We start from the raw sequence: 20,357 nt of genomic DNA, 5'->3' as shown, positions 1-20,357 counted from the left end.
CCCAGCCCCAGAGAGCCCACACAGGTGTCACACAGTGCCCTGCACGGTGCCCCCAGCCCCAGAGAGCCCACACAGGTGTCACACAGTGCCCTGCACGGTGCCCCCAGCCCCAGAGAGCCCACACAGGTGTCACACAGTGCCCTGCACGGTGCCCCCAGCCCCAGAGAGCCCACACAGGTGTCACACAGTGCCCTGCACGGTGCCCCCAGCCCCAGAGAGCCCACACAGGTGTCACACAGTGCCCTGCACGGTGCCCCCAGCCCCAGAGAGCCCACACAGGTGTCACACAGTGCCCTGCACGGTGCCCCCAGCCCCAGAGAGCCCACACAGGTGTCACACAGTGCCCTGCACGGTGCCCCCAGCCCCAGAGAGCCCACACAGGTGTCACACAGTGCCCTGCACGGTGCCCCCAGCCCCAGAGAGCCCACACAGGTGTCACACAGTGCCCTGCACGGTGCCCCCAGCCCCAGAGAGCCCACACAGGTGTCACACAGTGCCCTGCACGGTGCCCCCAGCCCCAGAGAGCCCACACAGGTGTCACACAGTGCCCTGCACGGTGCCCCCAGCCCCAGTGAGCCCACACAGGTGTCACACAGTGCCCTGCACGGTGCCCCCAGCCCCAGAGAGCCCACACAGGTGTCACACAGTGCCCTGCACGGTGCCCCCAGCCCCAGTGAGCCCACACAGGTGTCACACAGTGCCCTGCACGGTGCCCCCAGCCCCAGAGAGCCCACACAGGTGTCACACAGTGCCCTGCACGGTGCCCCCAGCCCCAGAGAGCCCACACAGGTGTCACACAGTGCCCTGCACGGTGCCCCCAGCCCCAGTGAGCCCACACAGGTGTCACACAGTGCCCTGCACGGTGCCCCCAGCCCCAGAGAGCCCACACAGGTGTCACACAGTGCCCTGCACGGTGCCCCCAGCCCCAGTGAGCCCACACAGGTGTCACACAGTGCCCTGCACGGTGCCCCCAGCCCCAGCACGGCGGGACAAAGGCGGCCGTCTCTCAGGGGACAAAGGCCGTCACCATCCTCCGGGAGAGCGAAGCATCGCTCGTAAGGGGTTCATGAGCACCTCCCCGGTGTCCCCCGGGGAACCGCGGGCACAGTTTGGCCCGAGCGGCGGGGCGGCGGGCGGGAGGCTCCTCCCTGGGGGTGTAGCACAGGAAGGGGTGGCGGTCGGGGCAGTGGCGGGTCCCTGCGAGGCGGCGGAGTCGGCGCTGCCCGCTGTGCCGTGCGGGTGTCTTGTGTTACAGCCATGCTGCACATCGGCGGCCAGGGCCAGGGGCGCGGGGAGGAAAAGGCTGTTTACACAGACTGCAAACCGCCCGGGGAATAGTGCGGGAGAGGAAGTGAGCCGGGCCGCTGTCTGACTGCCCCGGCTTCCTGCCCGCTCCCCTCACGGGCAGGGCTCTCACACACACACACACACACACACACACACACACCGGCCCGAGGGAAAAAAAAAAAAAAAAAAAAAAAAAAAAGAAAAAAAAAAAAGGAAAACAAAATCAGGATCTCATTACTAGAGCAACAGAGAGCCTACAGAAGAGTGTCAGCATGGAGAACCAGGGAATTTTACTCAACTCCCTCTAGGCTACGAGGAGAGCGGAGAAGCCCCTCAGCCGCTGGGTAGGTACAAGGGCGGCTGCGCCCAGCCCGGCTCCCGGAAAGTTTCGGGGGGCGCGGGCAGGAGAAGGGGGGGCCGGCGGCGGCAGCTCCGCTCGCTGTGGGGACGGCCCGCGGAGGGAGGTGAGGCTGCCGGCCCCGGGGGAGGGGGCCCGGAGCCCCGCACGGCGCCGGGGAGCCCAGGGGTCCTGCCCCGGGGTCGGGCCCGGGGGGCGGCGGTGCCGGGGGCGGGCTGCCCGAGGGGCCACATCCCGCCGCCACAGGGGCCCCCGCCCCGGGGGAGGGTTTCCCGGGGGCCCTGCCGCCCCCCGGGGGCTGCTGGTGCAGGTGAGGGGACGGACCGAGTGTGTGTGGGGAGGGGGGATGCGGGAGAGGGAGCCGGGGCGTGAGGGGAGGCAGGGCCGGGGGTCGCGGGGAACCGCGGGACGCTCCGTCCGCCGGCCCTCGGGGCATTCCGTGTGCCCTCCCGGCGGGGCCCGGGGCCGTACCGTGTGCCCTCCCGGCGGTGCCCGGGGCTGTACCGTGTGCCCTCCCGGCGGTGCCCGGGGCTGTACCGTGTGCCCTCCCGGCGGGGCCCGGGGCCGTACCGTGTGCCCTCCCGGCGGGGCCCGGGGCTGTACCGTGTGCCCTCCCGGCGGGGCCGCCCCGCTCGGAGCCGTCCCGGGCACGGCGCTCGGGGCCGCCCGGTGCTGTCAGGGCTGCGGGGCCGAGCGGGGCCGGGGAGGGCGCGGGGGAAGGGAAAGGAAGGCTCCTGCAGAAACTGAAGAAGGGGCTTTAAAAAGGAAAAAAAAAAAAAAAAAAAAAAAAAAAAAAAAAAAAAAAAGTAAAAAAAAAAGTGTCGGGAGAGTTTCTGGCTTGTCTGGAAACAGCAAGACTAATTGCCATGCGCTTCCGGTTTGAAACTGGCAGCAGACAACATCTTGAAAATGAGTCACTGCAGCTTACAAAGAAACTCTGTGGTTTTCTCCCTCTCAGGTTTATGTATTTGCTCCTTTTTGCAGTTTCCTTTGTAGTCTTCTACCTTCTCCCCGGATCTCCCCCCACCCCTTCTCAGCCGCCCCCTGCCCCCAGACCCTCCTGGCCGACGGGGAGAGTTTCCACCACCAACTGAAAAAAGAAAAACAAAAAAATGTTTGTAAGGGAAGGGAAAAAATAAAGAGAGAGAGAGAGAGAAAGGGAGAGAAAGTGGAGAGTTGTTGTTGGATCTGGCTTTGCTGAAGGGTTAGAGGGACTCTGATGCTGCAGGGGGAAAAAGTTCCCTGAATTTTCCACTGGCTGCAGGAAGAGAGCCCATTTAGTCATGGCTAAGTAATGTCTGCACACACACCAACTAATCTCATTAGGAGTTTCCGTTCCCTAACACAGGAGGGTTTTGTGAAGCCCTGTCAGCCTTTCTAACGTTGCAGTTGAAAGGGAGACAAGTTACATCTTTATTTACTTAGGAGAGTAGTGCTATGACAATTTTATATAATGTAGCATCTTTTAAGTCAATGAGGACTCCAAAAGTCAATCGTTACATTTCGTTTCAAGCTGAAAGTCGTGATTCATCTCGTATTTCGCTCATACGGACTTTTCAATTATTTCAGATTAATTTATGCATAAATATTTTCATAGGGTGAAGCATATAAATGGGGTAGCAAGATGTCTGAGCTATGATAGACATGTTCTATGCATGTCTGACAATTGCATGTCATTGCAAAGTTAAAAGACTTTTGAGACAAGATACTGATGAAAAATATATTCACCCACATAGCCTTCTGTATTGGTGCTTTACATGTAGTTTTCAAGTGATTTTGTACATACCAGTTTTGATTTAGTGGTTTGCATAATTACTTTGTGGTGATTTTCTTTCATAATGGTCATGAAAGGAGTCTATGTTCAGAATTACAAAGATTTTTGCCATGCCCCACCAATCTTTAAATTGTAAGTAAAAACTTTTTGTGAGGAAAAAAAAGTCTGGAGCAAACAAAGAAAATGGATTCTTGCTTGCAAGTGGATTTTAGCTAAAGGAAATGCCAATAAATATGAATAAAATGGTATGCATTAGGAAGGAACACTTAGCTACTTACTTGAATTATCATGTGATAGCATTAATCTAATTTGCAAATATTATGCAAAAAAATAGTGCTTGCAGTGTACCACGTGCTTACCTCTGAGGATCTGCAGTGTTTCCTGCACTTCCCATGTCCAAGTGGCACAGAAAAGTTCTTCATTAACGTCACTTCATAGAGGACATCTATTAGTGGATTAATGACCAATCTCCAGACACAGATGTCTCTCAATTTTATAGCTGAGCAGTGAAGAATTTTTAGAATAGTCTACAAACCAGACAATGCCTAATCTCTGTCTCAATCAAATGCAGCCATCAGGAAGTGAGGGATTATTTTTCAGTTTTGGAGGTTTATTTCTTTTGTAAAATTCTCAATTTTAGAGAAAGAAGTTTGTCCGATACTGGACATAATGTTCAGAAACCTGTTGAATATGTTACGGAGCAGTTTATGTGATGTACCACACCAAAACTTACTGAGGCGTGTTTCCTGGCTCTTACTGTCTCTCTCTGAAACATGGACATTAAATTGTTCACTTACTGCTTTAAATATTGCTGGAATTTCAGTGTGCTGTGTACTGAATCATAGGAGATGAAGCACACACACACATACATACATACATACATACACACATGTATGTATATATGTATATGTGTATATATATGTAGTCTATCCACACTATATAAATTTTGTATGTTGTGTTTGTTCGAGATAACTGTAAAACATCTTGATGTCCTCAGGAAAACAGATGTAGTAGCAGTAGTGTACTTTGTGTTGTGTGTTCTGTAAATTTGAAAGACTGAATGAGATGTAATCCATAGATGTGTTAAAAATACATCTGGAGTTCTGGAAGCTCTGTCTGGAATGGTAAAAAAATCTACATATCATGTAATGCATGATAGTTTCCACTCACATATAAAAATGTATTAAAGGTACTTTTATTGCAAATATAATTTTATTCTTCACCTGTCTAAAAATGTGTTGGGAGTATATATTGTCTGCTAAGTGCTACAGTCGTTGCTTACATCTTGATTTTTCCAAATCAACTCTGTGAGTCGTTCTTAAAAAGAAAAAACCCACAGGCTTATGTCTTTTCTGATATCACTGACTCCACCTAGATGCAACAGCTGCAATAAGCAACTCAGTCTCAGGAGGGATACTCAGCTACAATCTTCCTTGTAACTGCTTATAACACCACTCACATGGACACTTTTATGTGTAGGAATAGAAGTGTATTTTGTTTTATTTGTTAGCCATTCTCAGTGCTTACTGCTTCACAGTGGTTCTTTGCTCCTGTTACTTAATGTTATTTCATTAAAGTTAAGTCATGGAAAGAAATCAAATATATCTCTCCAAAGACTGAAATATTTCCCCTTTGCTGTGCAGAAAATCCAATAATGTAAACTTTGCCTTCTTGTTGTAATGCCCTTCTTGGGATGGAAGTTTTCTTATGACGGAGTTATTCTTAGGGGCAGCTATTATTGGTCAAGTGAACACAAATACTGATCAAAAACTGGTTCTGAAAGAATTAGCACAGAATGAGAGTCAATTTTCAGGTTCACCAAGGTGCATGGAGCTCTTTGCTTGCTCTGAGACTCATATGTTTACATGAAGGAAGGTACACAACACAGACATGGAGGCCCATGAACTGTACAGAAAACACAAATCTGAGCCTTGGGAATGCAATCACATGACAACATGTTGCTTCAGAAGAAAGAAATAGGTACCAAAATAAACAGACACTTGGCTACTAAAGATAAGGGAGCACAGGATAAGGAGCACCAACACATAGTTACTTGTGATGCATGTATTTATAGAAAAAGAATTTTAACTAGCATGTTTTGGTGACATCAAATAAAATTTCTAAGTTCATGTAGTTACCATTATCCCTCTGAGTCGTTCTCTGCCAAAATGATAAACAATGTAAGATAGTAAAGAATTGATAAATTAGCTAGTACTTCCCATAAGGATATGGCGGGTTGGACTCCTTTGTGCAATGAGATGATTTATCAGTCCATGGCTTGCTTCTGGTGGAGGTGGCTCCAGTGCACGGCAAGTGCCTGGATGCTGCTTCTGGAATCCATTTTGGAGCTGTGACACTGATTACAGGACAGTTACCCCGGGCCAGTTTCAAAGAGCACTGCTGGGTTTGAGCTGCTGTCTGTGCCTGGTAACCACACCCAATGGCTCATGCCACAGGCTGTCACTGCGGGCCTGTGGAAGTCCTGTGTGCCCTGTATCCTTGGATTGATTCACTATGGCTTTCCCACAATAGGGAATCTTGTCGTCTTGAATCATTAGGCAGATGTTTACTTCATCTCTGGCTTGTTAAATGAATCAATGAGTATTCTGGAGGCTGTTGAGAGCTCTTGAAAGACCTAATGTGCCTGTTCTCATGTTGAAGTATTTCGTTGAATAATGAATGATTAAAGATTTAGTCATGATTTTGAGGAGAATGTCAAGGTGTAGGCATGGGAAGTCCAGCTCACTGCACCACAAAATACAAGGCTGCATGGATGGAAACAAAGCAGATGAAGCATGAAGTGCCTCTTATCTGTGCACTTCACAAAAAGAAATTCATCTTTGTCCATAAAACTTTCTTTAACACATTGTGATTTTATGTGTCTGTAATTATATCAGATTTCAGGTTCTTAAGGGTTTGTTGTTAAGAGCGGACTTTAATTCAAAAGGTCTTTGAAGGAGACTTTTCTAAAAGCAGGAACTAAAGAAACATATGCCAATAAGCATTGATACAAAAATATCACAAAGGCACTACTTGCCAGCTAATTCAATGCCAGTTAATAACTGTATAGTCAGTTCTGCATTTTTATTTTTTTATAAATACTGTGGTAGTTTTTTTGCACTACCAAAATGTACCCTGAAGCTGTTGATCTGCTCGATAGGTGCAATTCCTGGGCAGTATCTCATATTAGAGCAGACAACTAAGTATTTAAGTAATATTTTAAAGTTATTTTGCAGCTAAGAATATAGGAGTCCAATTTTGCCATGCCCTAGGCAGGTACAACTCAACTGAAAATGATAGGAGTTTTTTACTGTTATGGGGTTCTCAACACCATGTCTGATTTTGGGCTGCTTGCTCAAGTAGCATTGCTGTGATTGTCTACAGCAGTGGGGTTTGTCCTTTTCTTATCTGTGGATCCATAATTGTCTCTGAGCAGTTGTGCCCACAGTAGTGGTGCTGCAGTGCTTCTGCCTCACTGTCAGCAGGAAGGTCCACTGACCCCTGGATGCATGGGCCAAGTGTTGAAAACTGTTCAACTGCCTGATGACAATTATAGACACCTATGGACTTTTAAGATAAATATAAATCAGTTACGTAAAGAAAGGTTTTTGAAGACTATAGTATGTGATCTATGTACATCTGAGCAGTTAGATACAGCTTAGGATCTTCAGGACAAGAGTCTCTGTAGGAAGCCACAAACTTATTTTGTTTTGGTCTTTTAAAGCACTTAGGCATGTATTTACTTTTGAGTGTGTCAGCACACCTGTTAATGCGCTGAGACTAGCTGCATGTTCAATGTAACTAAGGCACTGCAGTGGCTCTTGCTTGCTCTGTGAAGGGTCCTCCTAGTCCTCCATAGCTCTAAATTTTGCAGTGTCAGGATGTACTGAGTGTGTGAATGATACTGCCCATTCCATGGCTTCTCCCAGACCCATTTCAGAGAGTTATTTCAGTCACGTCTGTGTCTCTGCTTACCGATTTCCTACCCAATATTTAAAGATTCAGAAAATAACTTGGATTATCTTTGCAAATACCAGTTTACTACATGTTAATGTGTTTTGGCTCTTGTGCAAGCAATCCTGTCTTAGTTTTTTGAGCTTTAAGGTACAAAATTTTCTTATCTTGTGGCTCCTAACTTGAAGATCATTTGAAGTACCATGAGAGGAAAACTCATGTCTTACACATTGTCTTTTATTTTTCACTGTTATTAAATTATGTAATAAATAATATGTGATTTTTATTATTATTACCAATCATGCAAAATTGGTAAAAGCTTTCTAGGCTCTAACCTAAGTACTAAGTCCTAAGTCCCATTAATAATATTTTACATGATGGGTCTTTTTCTGAAAACATTAGTGAACAAGCAAAAATGTTTGTGTAAAATATGCTTTTGCAGTTGTACACTGAAGAGTAGACTTGGATTATATCCTTCATCTAAACAATCTAAATGTTTTTAATCAAATGTCCTCCTATAAGTTTCCATTCCTTATTTTGCAACACAGCTGATAGTTCATCTGGAAAACATTTCTATTCAACATCCATTTGCCTCTAATGTGGTGACAGCACCTCTTTACTATGTCTCTGTATATTTCTTCTTTTTTGTTGTTGTTTTTTTAAATGAAAATTGATCAGATGTGTTTCAGTTTAGGCTTTTTGAGAAGGATGCTAATGTCTGTTATTGTTTTTAAATGTTTAGATTGTGGTAGTGTTGAGTGGCCTTTGCTGTATCAAGTCACAACTACAGCACAAACAAAAAATTTATAGACTAAAGTACTACCATTATCTCTTCCCAGCAATTAACAGTAATTCATGTGAAGAAACAATCTTTAAAAAGCATTTAGAAAATGAGAACAAATTCCTTTTGCTGCTCAGTTAGTGAAATCTGGAGAAAGTTGACTACCTTCAGAGAATTTCTTCCATGCTACACTAACATAGCTGAGATGGCTGTGTGGGTTTGATTCTGGATATAGACCTCTGTGGAGTCTGGTGACTCAGAGCAGACTCAGAGCAAGTGCCGTGTGTGGTCGGTTTAGCCAGCAGTGAGTGTGGAATGGGGCTGGCATGGACAGGATGCCTGCAATGCTCCCTCAGTGCTGCCACTTCACTGCTGAAGCCCTGTGAGAAAAACCCTTACAGAACAGAGCAGTTTGATTCCCAGGGAGCAGGGCACAATAATGCTGACTGCGCAGTCTCATCCAAGTTGAGGAGAGGGAATAGAGTCTTTGCATTTTATTGAAATGTGTCGTTTCATGCAGAATTCAGGATACAAGTCAAAACAGTGGCTGTTAGGTATCCTGAGCAGCAGAGACATTGACAAACCAGTTGATGTCATTGATGTCATTTCTGAACATGTGCAATCTGAGCACTCTGTGTACAGCAAGGTTTGCTGTAATCATTGAGATAGTGTCTCATTTGTGTCTCATTCATAGTTTGCAGCAGCTGTGGGAATTAGTTTAAGCACAGGACAGTACAGGGGAGTGACAGCCAGCTCTTCTCCTGGCTGAGATCTGATGTGTTCTATGATACATTCAGTGGGGTATTCTAGTGTTCAATAAATGAAGTTGGGTGAAACATGGAGATGTGACCTGCAGATCCTTGTTGTTGTGGTAGGCAAATGAATAATGTCAGAAGATTAAAATATTTTAGTTGGGTTTTGATTTAACTTAGTGCATGATAAACACACATATCAGAACTTTGGTTAGCACTGAGAAGAATAGTAGATCTTTGAGATTTTTAGGTGTAAGAATAGATTTTAGGATTTTTAATAGTATTTATATAGGTTTTTATAGGTTTTTAAAATTCTATTTTAAGAATAGAATTTATGTTTTTACTATGAAATAATAAAAATACAGACTAGTGCTGTGACTTGTTGCTCATTTTTTATGGCTAAGGAACTTACACTTTGGCTTGTGCTCCAAAAACTACTGCAATAGAGCTTATATTTTGTGAAGAAACTGTCCAGTTAAATGATTCCGTATTTGTAGGTTACCATCTGCTGAATTGTGTTACACCATTTTTGGTATAATGCTATAACTGACTCCCCTTGCAACATGACAATATGCAGGTAAACCTGAATGCTATTTAATAGTTCAATGGCTCATTTTGCTAATCCAGCAGATTCTGAAAATCCAGTTTGCATGGTAAGGCAAGTCTCACTACCAGTCTAAGCTGTGATGATCCTGCTGTGCTTCAGGTTTCATGAAGATTGCCAGCCCCTTGGTTTTCCTTAACAGAACTCCAAGGACTGTTTCCTGTCCTTTTGGCCAGGTTCCTCTCTGCTCACAGTATGAAAAAGACCTGCTTTTTAATCTGAGTTTTAGTCTAGGAAAAATCAGTGCCAAGGGGAAAATTAGTTTAAACATGAATATGAAATGCATTAAAGCAGCATTTGAGACAGTAGATAGTAATGGTACACAATTTAACATATTAGAGCCACTGCACAATTACAAAGCATTTGGTCTGTTGTTGCAAATTTGAAAATTTTAGTACTTCGTTTAATTAAGGGAGTACAGATAAAGCATTTACATTTGGGAATAATTATCTCTTGATATAGTAAGTAAACTTTCAGAATAGTCACTGTTCCTGGAGGTCGGAACCTCTGCTCTCTTCAGCTCTGGAAACATCAGAAATTTTATATAGGATGGTCAAGTAACCATGATCTGTGTCCTATTGATGCCGACAAAAATATAAAAGGAAGTCATATGGGAAAAATAAACATATAGGGCTGGTTTTGAAAGCAGGAGTTCCTCAGATTGCAGCGTAGCATGTTGCCAGTGTGCCACAGATGTGCACCACATGAGCAGATAGAAAGCAGTGTGAGGAGTCTGCACTCATTTTGTGTCTGTCCCAAGGTGAAGGGTTGGAGCCATTACAGATTTGTGTAGTTTTGTTTATGGCTAGCTTTAGAAATAATTAAAGAGGCTAATTTTTAAGCCTTCATAGGGAAGCAACTAGCCATTTTCCCTCCTGCTAAGGGCTTTTACTCCAGTGGGATTAAAATTGTTTCTTGAACTGCATCCTTACGGAAAATGTGAAAACACTCGTGTTGTAGAGACTGTGTCATCACACCTCTGCTTGGCAGGCAACCAGTCCTTTGTTGTATTAGTTTGGAGATGGCAGAACTTTCTTCCTTTGGACATCTGCCTCTGCTTTTCTTTGACTGAAGTAAAAAAAAATTGAAAACTGCAAACATTGTATTATCAAATGTACCTACTTGAAGCATTACTGGATATATGTGGGAGTGTTTTCTTCTCCGCGGTGGAACTTGATGTTATCCCTTAATATTTTGCGAGGTCTTGCTGCTGTCTCTTTTGTGTTGCTCTTAACCACAGGAGTCACAGGAGTCTGTTTATTTTTTTAAACGTGCTGGGCCATAACAGTGGGTATTCTTGCTTGAGAAGGAGAGTTTGTAAATTTTTACTCTAAATAATCTTTTAAATTAGAATTTAAAGTAAAAAGATGCCTGTTATGCCAGAGTAGCAGAGTAGTCATACCTTGTAAGACTCTGTTAAGTAGATCATCCAGCAAAACCCTCTGTGTTTTTTTGGCACGTCCTTAAACCAGTCTGTGTTTGTGTGGCACTGTTACTGTAGTTTTGCAGTAAATCGGAACTTGTGCGCTGGGGCACCCCTGTGGCTTTCTCTAATGTTTCCACTGGGTGGTGCTGCAGGAATTCCTTTTTTTTTTTTTTTTCTTTTTTTTTTTTTTCACTTGAATCTGCATTTCCCAGAAAGACGGCTCTAAAATATAATAGGAGGAAGTCCTGATTTAGAAAGTTTTTGCAGTTTCAACACAATGGAAGGTCTTGGAGGATGCTCTGACAGGAAATGTCCTGGTTGCTGGATGTGGAAAAATTACCAGCATTCTGTATCATACACACAGTCGGTTCCCTAAAGTGTCCTGGGTAAGGATTGCACCACTAGTTTGATTGATTACCTTTCATAGAGAAAGATCTGCATCAAATGAAACCAGGTATATTTACACACCTAGCTGAGAGCTTTTTTTTTCAAGCCAAATTAAATTAGTGGTAAGATCTCCTTTGATGAATATTTGAAAACTTTCTGAGTAAACAAAGTGATATTTGCTTTTCCTCTTTTCTGGCAGAATCACCAACTCCTCACCAACCACATCCTATTTATCACCCTTGAAACATCTCTGTTGAGAAATAAAGTGTTAGGACTGACTCAGTTTTTTCTTTCAAATACTTCTGAGCAAACGTTTGGACAAATTTGTCAATTGTCTTTGAACTCTCATGATATAGTCATAGTTACACAGATGATTTTTCAATGAAAATGTTATGGCTGACTAATTTTTAAATTATTTTGGAAAAGTTCCTTTTGTTGATTGACACTCTTTTGTAATTAAATGAAAAATAAGTGTACTTCAATTTTTTTTAATATAAATTAAAATGTAAAATAGAAAAATTTTCCTAGAGGATTTATAAGCTCTTCAACTTTTCCTATGGACATTCACTTTAGGACTGTGTTTAGGATGTATATAGACACTGCCTTATTCCATATTTTTCTCTATATATCCTCTTTGATATTTTATATAGCATGGAATTTATATATGGAATCGTTTTGGCAATTTCCAGCAAGAGTTTTTTAAAAAAACTCATGTAACTGTTTATTTTCTAAGTATTAATAGACTTTAAAATTAATTTAGTTAAGTAAAAAAATCTCAATTTCTAGTATTGAGAAGTGGTGGTTAAAAATAATGGCAAAACAATCACATTCTTGCACATGGTATTGCAGCAGTCACCTCAAGGGTTAAAATGAACCTGAGACACTTAGAAAAATAAAACCAGAGCTGCTATTACAAACTGGGACAGATGTAGGAGGCCAGGTTTCCTGTGGCCCATTTTCCAGTTTCCTGGCTGCAACCTGCAGGAATAAAGGAAGCCAAATGCTAACGTGAATGAGAAACTAACAATGCCCCACGTCATGCTGCTTGGAGAAATGTGCTGGGCAGAATTAGGATACAAAAGCAGAAAATGGACGTACAAAAAATGTACACACGTTTTCCAGAGTAGTTTGAAATGGTGAAAAAAGGGATCTGTTACTGAGAAATGCTGTGTGGTGGCAAAAGCACACACGTGCCTCTAAGGGAAATGTAAGTGGAGGTGTGTGCCTGCTGTGATGGGGCATACAAAAAGGAGCTGGATCTTTTGCAGCTGCATTGGCTACAGAAGGAATCAGCAGTTTCTTCATATGCTAAGGGAAATTAATTTCCCTGCCCTGACTCAGCCTCTTAATCCTTTTCATGTACATGTCTGATCACCATCTTTCTGTGACTACCTATGGCACAATGCTGGCTAACGTTTTTTATGTCTTCCTGATTTAATTGGTCACCAGCTGGTTTTTTTCAGCCTCTGGGCTCCCCAGCCAGTCTGTCCCACTCAGCTGTCCCTCTTCTGCCCCAAGTCCCACAGCCTGGTTTATAGCTCAGGCTCCCAGATGTTGTTCCTTTGCAGACCCTCTAAAGGAAAAGGGACTGGTTTTGATCCTAATGCCTGGAGGGATTCCTAGTTTTAGCCTTCAAATTTGTTCATGTTGATTATGCAGGATCAGCAGTTTCTCTATTTTGGAAAGGCTGTAGGGGAGCTAACATGGAGAAAAAATCCAAGTAGGAAGCCTGGACTACTTGGGAGAGCAGAGCAGAGCTGTGTTACAGCTGTAACATGGTTGTGTGGAAGCTCAGCAGAAGTCCTGAATTGCTATAGAGCTGCTTTCCAGCTTTTTGCCTTTTACATGTGACTTTTCCTATGCAAGAGTACTACAAAACTGAATGCTTCAAGGACTCTCCTGCTTACCTCACAGTTCATGTCATAAATCTTTCCAATATGGAGATTTTAGTTAGCTAGATTTGTCTCTGAGCCTCCTGGTTTTCTACTGTTTTGAGTTAAGATGCCTTCCTTATTTGTTTCATTTTGCCCAGCAGGTTAATAACTGTATTTTTGGATCTTAATGCCACCTTACTGACTGACATTTTATCACATGGAATTTTGTATGTATTGTCTCGTTAGAAAAAGCCTATGCAGTTTATCAGCACATGTATTATCAATTCTTAACCATTTCTAGTGTAACTTGCATAATGTTTTCATAGTGTTTTTTTCATGCTGGTTGAAGCCAACCTTCATATGCTAAAGGGAAAGAGAGTATTTGGCATGTAGGCACCTTGAGGAATTTGGGTAGACCCTTTACAGGGATATCATCTCTCAGCTGGGACACTTTGCTCTATGGATGTCTCTGTCCATTTCCATTATCCTCTTCAGGAAGAGCTTATGGTGTTGCTCCAGGTTTAGGCATTTCTGCTAGTTCCTCAGTTTGGCTGAAATAGGAGCAGAATTATCAGCACAGATACTCTGATTTGCTGCCTTCTGGCATCAGACCTAAACTTAAAATGTGGTGTGTGGAAGGCATGTTGTATCACACTGATCATGCAGTTTCTAGGGTTTGTATGGGGGCAGGCACACTGCAAGGAATGTAAATTGCTAATGCAGATGGTGTCAGTGTGGTTCCCTGTCACAGCTGCCAGAGAAATGAATTTTCAGAAAACTCAGTCCTGAAATACCATTTTGCTGTCTAACACAACATTTCCAAGTCTAATTCCTTCTAACGATGCCTGTGATTATTTGCATCAGTGGTAGTGGAAGTGATCATAAAGTAAATTTACTAGGCTGTCTAGGTCAGGTCAAACTAGCAAATTTTGTTTCATGGCTTAGAAAACATCTTTGTCAAATGCATTTTATAAATATTTAAAAAATGGTAAGATGGCAAAATCAGATATGTCAGAGTTAATGGATTAAAAAATCGACTCCTTTGTCTGTATGAATTTTGATTAGGCTTTCCATGACACAGAATATGTTTCTAACATAGGTTGTGTTTCTCATTTTGTACCATTGATACGTGTCACTATCTAAATAAGTGTTTTAAGAAAACCCTTGTTTTTTCTTCTAATTAATGTAATTCAGTATGTGATTCCATGTATTATTTATTGCCCTGCATTCAGATCTTGTACTGAGAACAGAAGTAAGAGGAATATTTTTATTACTATTTAATATTAATAAAGAATTGAATGAAATGTGGTCACTGTAGGAAGTGACCACATCCTAACAACTCTTTCTGTCAGAGTAAGGCAAGACACTGAATTCCCTTTGAGTCAGTAAAAATTCAGAAGAATTAGAAAACACATAAATGAATTACAATGTTTTCTGGAGATCTCCAACTCCTTACAGTCATAATTTATTATGACTTTTAATACAGGTACCAGATTTTTTGTTGAATTACATGTCTTCTAATAAATCCAATACATCTGTCATGATTCTCTTGCTTGACCACTCAAATGAGGCAAAAGTTAAGCCCTGTATGGGCATTCTGTCCTCCCAAGGGGATAGTTAGTGCCTTGTGGAATCCAAAACAGTTCCCATAGAGAAAGGTGGGTTAATACTTCCGTTGACCTGTTTGGAAATTAAATATTTTGTATCAGCTAAAAAAATCCTGTCCCTACAGAATCTTAGATTTTTACTCTTGTTGTGGGCAGAATGGGAATTTTCTATGGGCAGAATGGGAGCGTCAAACAGTTTATTAGAGAAGCCTTCCCTCTGAGTCACAGGGTGCAGAAGGGACCCCTTTGCTTTCCAGACTCCTTCTCAGAGAGGAGTCCAGGCAGAGCATCCTGCTACAACTATTCCCCTGCAAATCACATTTGACAGACTGGAAATGAGATTAACATCAGTTTGCCAAATTGAAGAAATCTGAGATTTTACTTCACCATATACACCTAGAACCAGGCTTCTGTTATAGGTAGTTACAGCTGTGAATATTCAGTGCAACTCACACCTGAACACCTCAGGTTTGGTGGTTGTAAGAGGAGGATCATACAATCAATGATCCACTGAAGATGTAATTAGCATGATTTGCCTCATGTAGGAATCATACATACAGTTGCTGTACGAACAATATGGGAAGCTTTATACAGGAACTCAGTGGCAGATGGAGGGATGAAGTGTAATGCAGCATTGAGCTGTTTTAATCTCATTTCTGTAGGGGCAGACTTGGGTCATACCAGTAGAAGATTTATACATGTACCAGCTGAGCACATTGATGCTGAAATCTGAGGTACACACGTCCTTTATAAAGCCTGTTCAGAGCCACAAGCTTGGGAGAGTTGATGGTCAGGCAAGACAGGGTTGTGAGGTGCTGCCTAAATCTAATCCCACCACAGCCATCTGCCCTGGGTCCAGCACCTGAAGTGACCCCCAGAGATTATCCATGGACCTCAGCTGGAATAACTGAGCCACTTCCAAAAAGGTGGCACTAATATTTTATGTAATAACCCGATGGGAGTCACCTCTTCTTGTTCACTGGGACGTATGGTTTGTGGAGTGAGTATTCCTGTAGGATTCTCTTGCCCAGGCTTGTGCTGTTCATGCATCTTCCATTATGCCTATGGCTGAGTCACCTTGAGTGCCACACTCGGTAGATAAAATGGAACCCAAAACTGTTTACATTTTACAGATGATAAGCATCAGAAAACAGGTTCATAATGGAAAGTGTAGTACAAAGTTAGCTGTAGATTACCCTGTGAATTTTCATGGGCAGAGGTGAATGGGGATGGAGCAGACTGCAGCAAAATGTTCTTCACTTGGTATTCAGTTCCACCCCACCTCTCTTCAGAGACAGGATTGCTGATCTTGTAGTTTAAGATCTGGATGAGAGAATTGTGTCTCTGAGGTATTACACTCTTTTGGGTGATGATATGGTGGTGAAGTTTGTGTTGGTATTTCTGTAATTCTCATCCCTCTTTACTTTTCTCAGCTGAAGTTTTGCTGACCTGTCTTTGTAGCATGGGACGCATTTTAGTACAATTTTCTAGAAAGATATTTATATGTTATTTACAATTTTCCAGAGCAACAAAAGGTCTGTTTGTGATTTGTTAGGGAGAGTTGTATGATGCAAGTTGAAATTATGTGGGGTATGGCTGCAAAATATGTGATGTACAGAAAATAGGATTATTCAAGAGGAATGTGATTGTTTATAAATACACCTTTTTAGCAAAGTAAATGGCAAAACTTACAAGTTTTAGAATGTGTATATATATATGATGTGTATATTTATGATACCAGATTATTAGGGACACTATTATCTATGTAGTTATAGATAAATAATATGTTAAAGATGCTAATATCTGCAGAGAGGGTGTAGTTTAAAGGAACTTTTAAAGGTTGTAAAGCAAGTAACTGTCAGGTATATTTAATCCTAGCTATGATTTTTTTTCTCTTGCCTTATTCCATGTGCAAAAGGATTTGTATAAAATTGCATTGAAGCAAATGCAAACGTTTGAAAGTGCCAAACCTTCCATATGGGCTGTTCTGTTTCCAGGATCCGTAACAGTCCTAGGAGCCTGAACCAACCTTTTAAAGTGCTGCATAGGTACGGTGTCACTCAGCTGGGCATCAGTGGTTTTGTCTTTGTCATTCAGACGGGACTCTCAGTTAATTAGAGAAATGAGGATTTTGAAGAATAATAAAATCATCATTGATTCTGCCGACCCTTGTTTGACCAGGGTACTTAAAAATTATTTGGACCAAAATATATCTCCAAATCCTGTCTTTCCACAAAACCGTTGCCGACGTTCTCTAGTATCATTAACTTGCTTTACATTAGTGAAGCTTATGGAATTTATTTATTTATTTTTATATTCGTGAACCTTATGCACCGTGATTTCCTTCATGCCGGGGCAGAACCCGAAGAGGCGGCTGTTCCCGCAGGCTCCCGCTGTCCTGTTCCCTACCGGGGATAGCTGGAAGTCTTGTGCCCTCTTGTGGTAGGCACATCCAGGGAATCGGCCGGCAGCATCCTGTCCGTGTCATCCGCTAGGGCACAAACAGCAATATATTGGGAAACAAAATGAACGGGGGCGCTAAAAATCGTGAGCTTGTCCAGATAAAGACAAAAATACCCATTGTTTCATGCACAGAGGTAAGTCAGGTAATAATTAGCCCCATTAGCACCATAGTCAATTAATCAATACCAGCAATAAATCTGTGTGACATAACATATCCGAGTTAAGAATCAAAAGAGGCCAAGAAAAAATTATTTGATCCAGTGTTAACATGCTAAGACTGCGAATATTTTTGAAAGTGGATGAAAATCTCATTTAATAATTCTGTAGTTTAAAAGGTCAATTTTAGCTGCATCTTCATTAAAGTGATAAGCTGTTTACAGTGACAGTGGTCCCAGTTTTTAAGTTGTGTATACACCTGTGCTGAGTTGGAATATAACCAGCCTCAGTTCATCCTTTTTTTGCAGTGCCTGAACAAAATGTTTGTTCTAGGGAGGGCTCAGTAGCACAGGCAGTTAGCAAAAGAAAATGATACTCAAAGAACCTTTAGCAGAGAAAAAAATATTCAAACAACCTCAGTTATGAGACTCAGGCACAGTTAAAAATATTCCTAATTCTCAGTAGTACATATGCAGGTTTTTATTATCATTTCAGTGGATATTCATATTAAGTCCTTTTCTCCCTGCCTTGTATGTTCCTTTGAAGAGCAATTGCTTACAATGAAGACGCCAACTGGTGGTGACCTTGTATAATGTGAACTTTGTGGGCAGTGCTTTTCTAAATACTTCTATTTTATGTGTCCCTTCAGAGAACAGCAGTGGGAAAAATACTGGAAAAGCAGTGGAAGACCTGTAGGTCTTGTGGATGTTTGGTTGTGAATGATGTGGTAGCTTCCTTTTCTCAATTAGGTAGGATGACTCCTGCACAGAGCTTATTACTGAAATGAGTACTGAGTGGAACACCTGCTCCCAAATGTTTTTCACACTGTTGCTCTCCTTTGTCCCTTGTAGGTATGGAGAGTGCAATCACACTGTGGCAGTTCCTTTTGCAGTTGCTGCTAGACCAGAAACACGAGCACCTCATTTGCTGGACGTCTAACGATGGCGAATTCAAGCTACTCAAGGCAGAAGAAGTGGCTAAGCTGTGGGGACTCAGAAAAAACAAAACTAATATGAATTATGACAAGCTGAGCCGGGCGCTCAGATACTATTATGACAAGGTAAATTTTGTTATTCTCGTGCAGACTAAGAAAATAAAAATGCTATCAGTTAATATTTATCCTCTCTGTGGAAGCTATTCAGAAGTTCCTCTAACTAGTCAAGATACTAGAAGGAAAAGATTGTAGAACACAAATATACAAAGATTGTCAAACACAAATCTTGTGTATTCACATTTCTCAGTTTTATGCTCCAGCAAATTCAAGGAGTTTCCAAACTGTTTCTGCACCCTTTTTTGATAAATATGACATTGTCTTTACTAATCAATATTAAATCTTTGTAGGACCAGTTCTCCTTAAATGGATATTTTTCAATACGATATATAAATTCCAAGTTATTAGATTTTACTATTTCCTATATTCTTGAAGATAATAACAAAGACTTTTATAGATTTTGTATATAAAAAAGGAAAACTTCATAGCCATGCTTAGTGGCCTGTTTTCATCTTGATTTTCAGAAAAGGGGGTGAAAGGAGATGATACAGTGGGTAATGGCAGTGTTCAGCACAATTAGGGCATGTTTTCTGCCTGCACAAGGCAGAGTAAAGTAGGTTCTGTTTCTGGACTGATCTCAGAGTACTGTTGTCATTTGTAGTGCACTGATTCTTGCAGGGCACAGTGCTATGCAGTCAATCTAACAGCGATCAAAAAACATGTTGACTGCAAATTAACAATACACAATTGGATGATCAGACTTTTCATGACCCAGAGGGGCTCCTTCTCCTGAATTTTTTTTTTTTTTAGTTTCAGATTTAGAGGTGTTAGTGCTTTGTCCACTAGAAGTCAGATTTTCCCACTTAATATGTCTCAAAGATGGCCTGACTGAGAAGGCACAAAAGGATTTGGTGTGGGCAGTACAGCGGCTGTTCCAAGCAGTGAGTGTGATGAATCCCCTTCACTAAGTGCTATAAAGGCTTCTGCTCAGCATGGGGAAGCTCCTTCATTATATGACTCCAGCCCCTCTGGTTATAAACTTGACTGGGATCAATGGAGACAGAGTGCGTGCTGGTGCATGAACAGCAGAGCCAGGCAGAGCCCAAATATGCTGTTAGTGACTGAACAGACGTTGCTTAAAAGCAAGGAACAACATATTTGTAGCACTTACTCTTTGAGATCTCTCTGATCTCTTTGAAGTAAAGGAATATAATGGCTTCTCACCTGAGACTCTCTTGCTTCTTCTATTTCTTAACCTTTTTTTTTAACCCCTGTTCTGTTTTCAGTTCCCCCCCGCACACACACACCTTTGTCATCTGTTTTGTCTCTGCTCAAGCAGCATCTGCCAGAGTGGCTGTACAGTTTCTTCATGAGGACTCTGGCTAAAGTGACTTCTTGTTGTTTGTAGAAATGGTCTTCTGTCTGACAGTTTTATCTGAGTGTAGGACAAGGATTTTGGCCATTTTTCAGGCATTCTGCAGTCCAATGGAGGTCATAGCTCCTACATGGAGAAATGCGTAAGTTCTTCCTTCCCCATGTACTGCAGTCGGGGTTTGAACACAAACTCAAACCTGTGGCAATTTCTATTTAAATTGAAAGAATAAATCCTTTACAACAAAACAGTGGGAGCTTCTCACTCTGTGGGCATAGTGTTTTGTGGCCTGTAGGTTCCCAGACAGTGGAGAAAGGTGGATTATTGGGAGAGTGCAGAGGGACAGAGCAACCTGCTGCAGGTTTTGAAGTGTGAGATAGCAGATAGTGAATCCTTGTAGAGGGGCAGTGGGTGCTCAGCAGTGGGTTCAGTCCTAAATGCTTCCTCTGCCTTCAGCTCAGTCTATACTGCATAGCAGAGCAGGGAAGAAGTCAAGAAAGGGAGGAAAGGCTCCTTGACATTCTTCCTTCCTCCTGCAGAACAAAAGGGGAAGGAAAGACTGGGGAGGTGA

At 42.4% G+C, this 20,357-nt stretch overlaps 1 protein-coding gene across 2 annotated transcripts in view; it reads left to right on the top strand.

Moving 5' to 3' along the window:
- The first annotated feature begins 1,178 nt into the window (after window positions 1-1,178).
- The window catches only part of ELK3 (ETS transcription factor ELK3), a 35,711-nt gene continuing 16,532 nt past the window's right edge, over window positions 1,179-20,357 (top strand). Inside the window, exons 1-2 of one of the 2 annotated variants that reach the window (XM_083859255.1) lie at window positions 1,190-1,631; window positions 18,275-18,483. In XM_083859255.1, coding sequence (XP_083715381.1) covers window positions 18,277-18,483 — 207 coding nt within the window. In that variant the 5' untranslated portion in view covers window positions 1,190-1,631; window positions 18,275-18,276. Of the gene's footprint in view, window positions 1,632-18,274; window positions 18,484-20,357 lie in introns of both variants that reach the window. The other variant, XM_083859256.1, reaches the window with a different exon arrangement.

This window comes from Zosterops lateralis (genome assembly GCF_965231275.1).
Source record: "Zosterops lateralis genome assembly, chromosome: 4".
NCBI lineage: Eukaryota > Metazoa > Chordata > Aves > Passeriformes > Zosteropidae > Zosterops > Zosterops lateralis.
The sequence above is the reverse complement of the archived record's forward strand: the minus strand, read 5'-3'. Positions and strand labels throughout refer to the sequence as shown.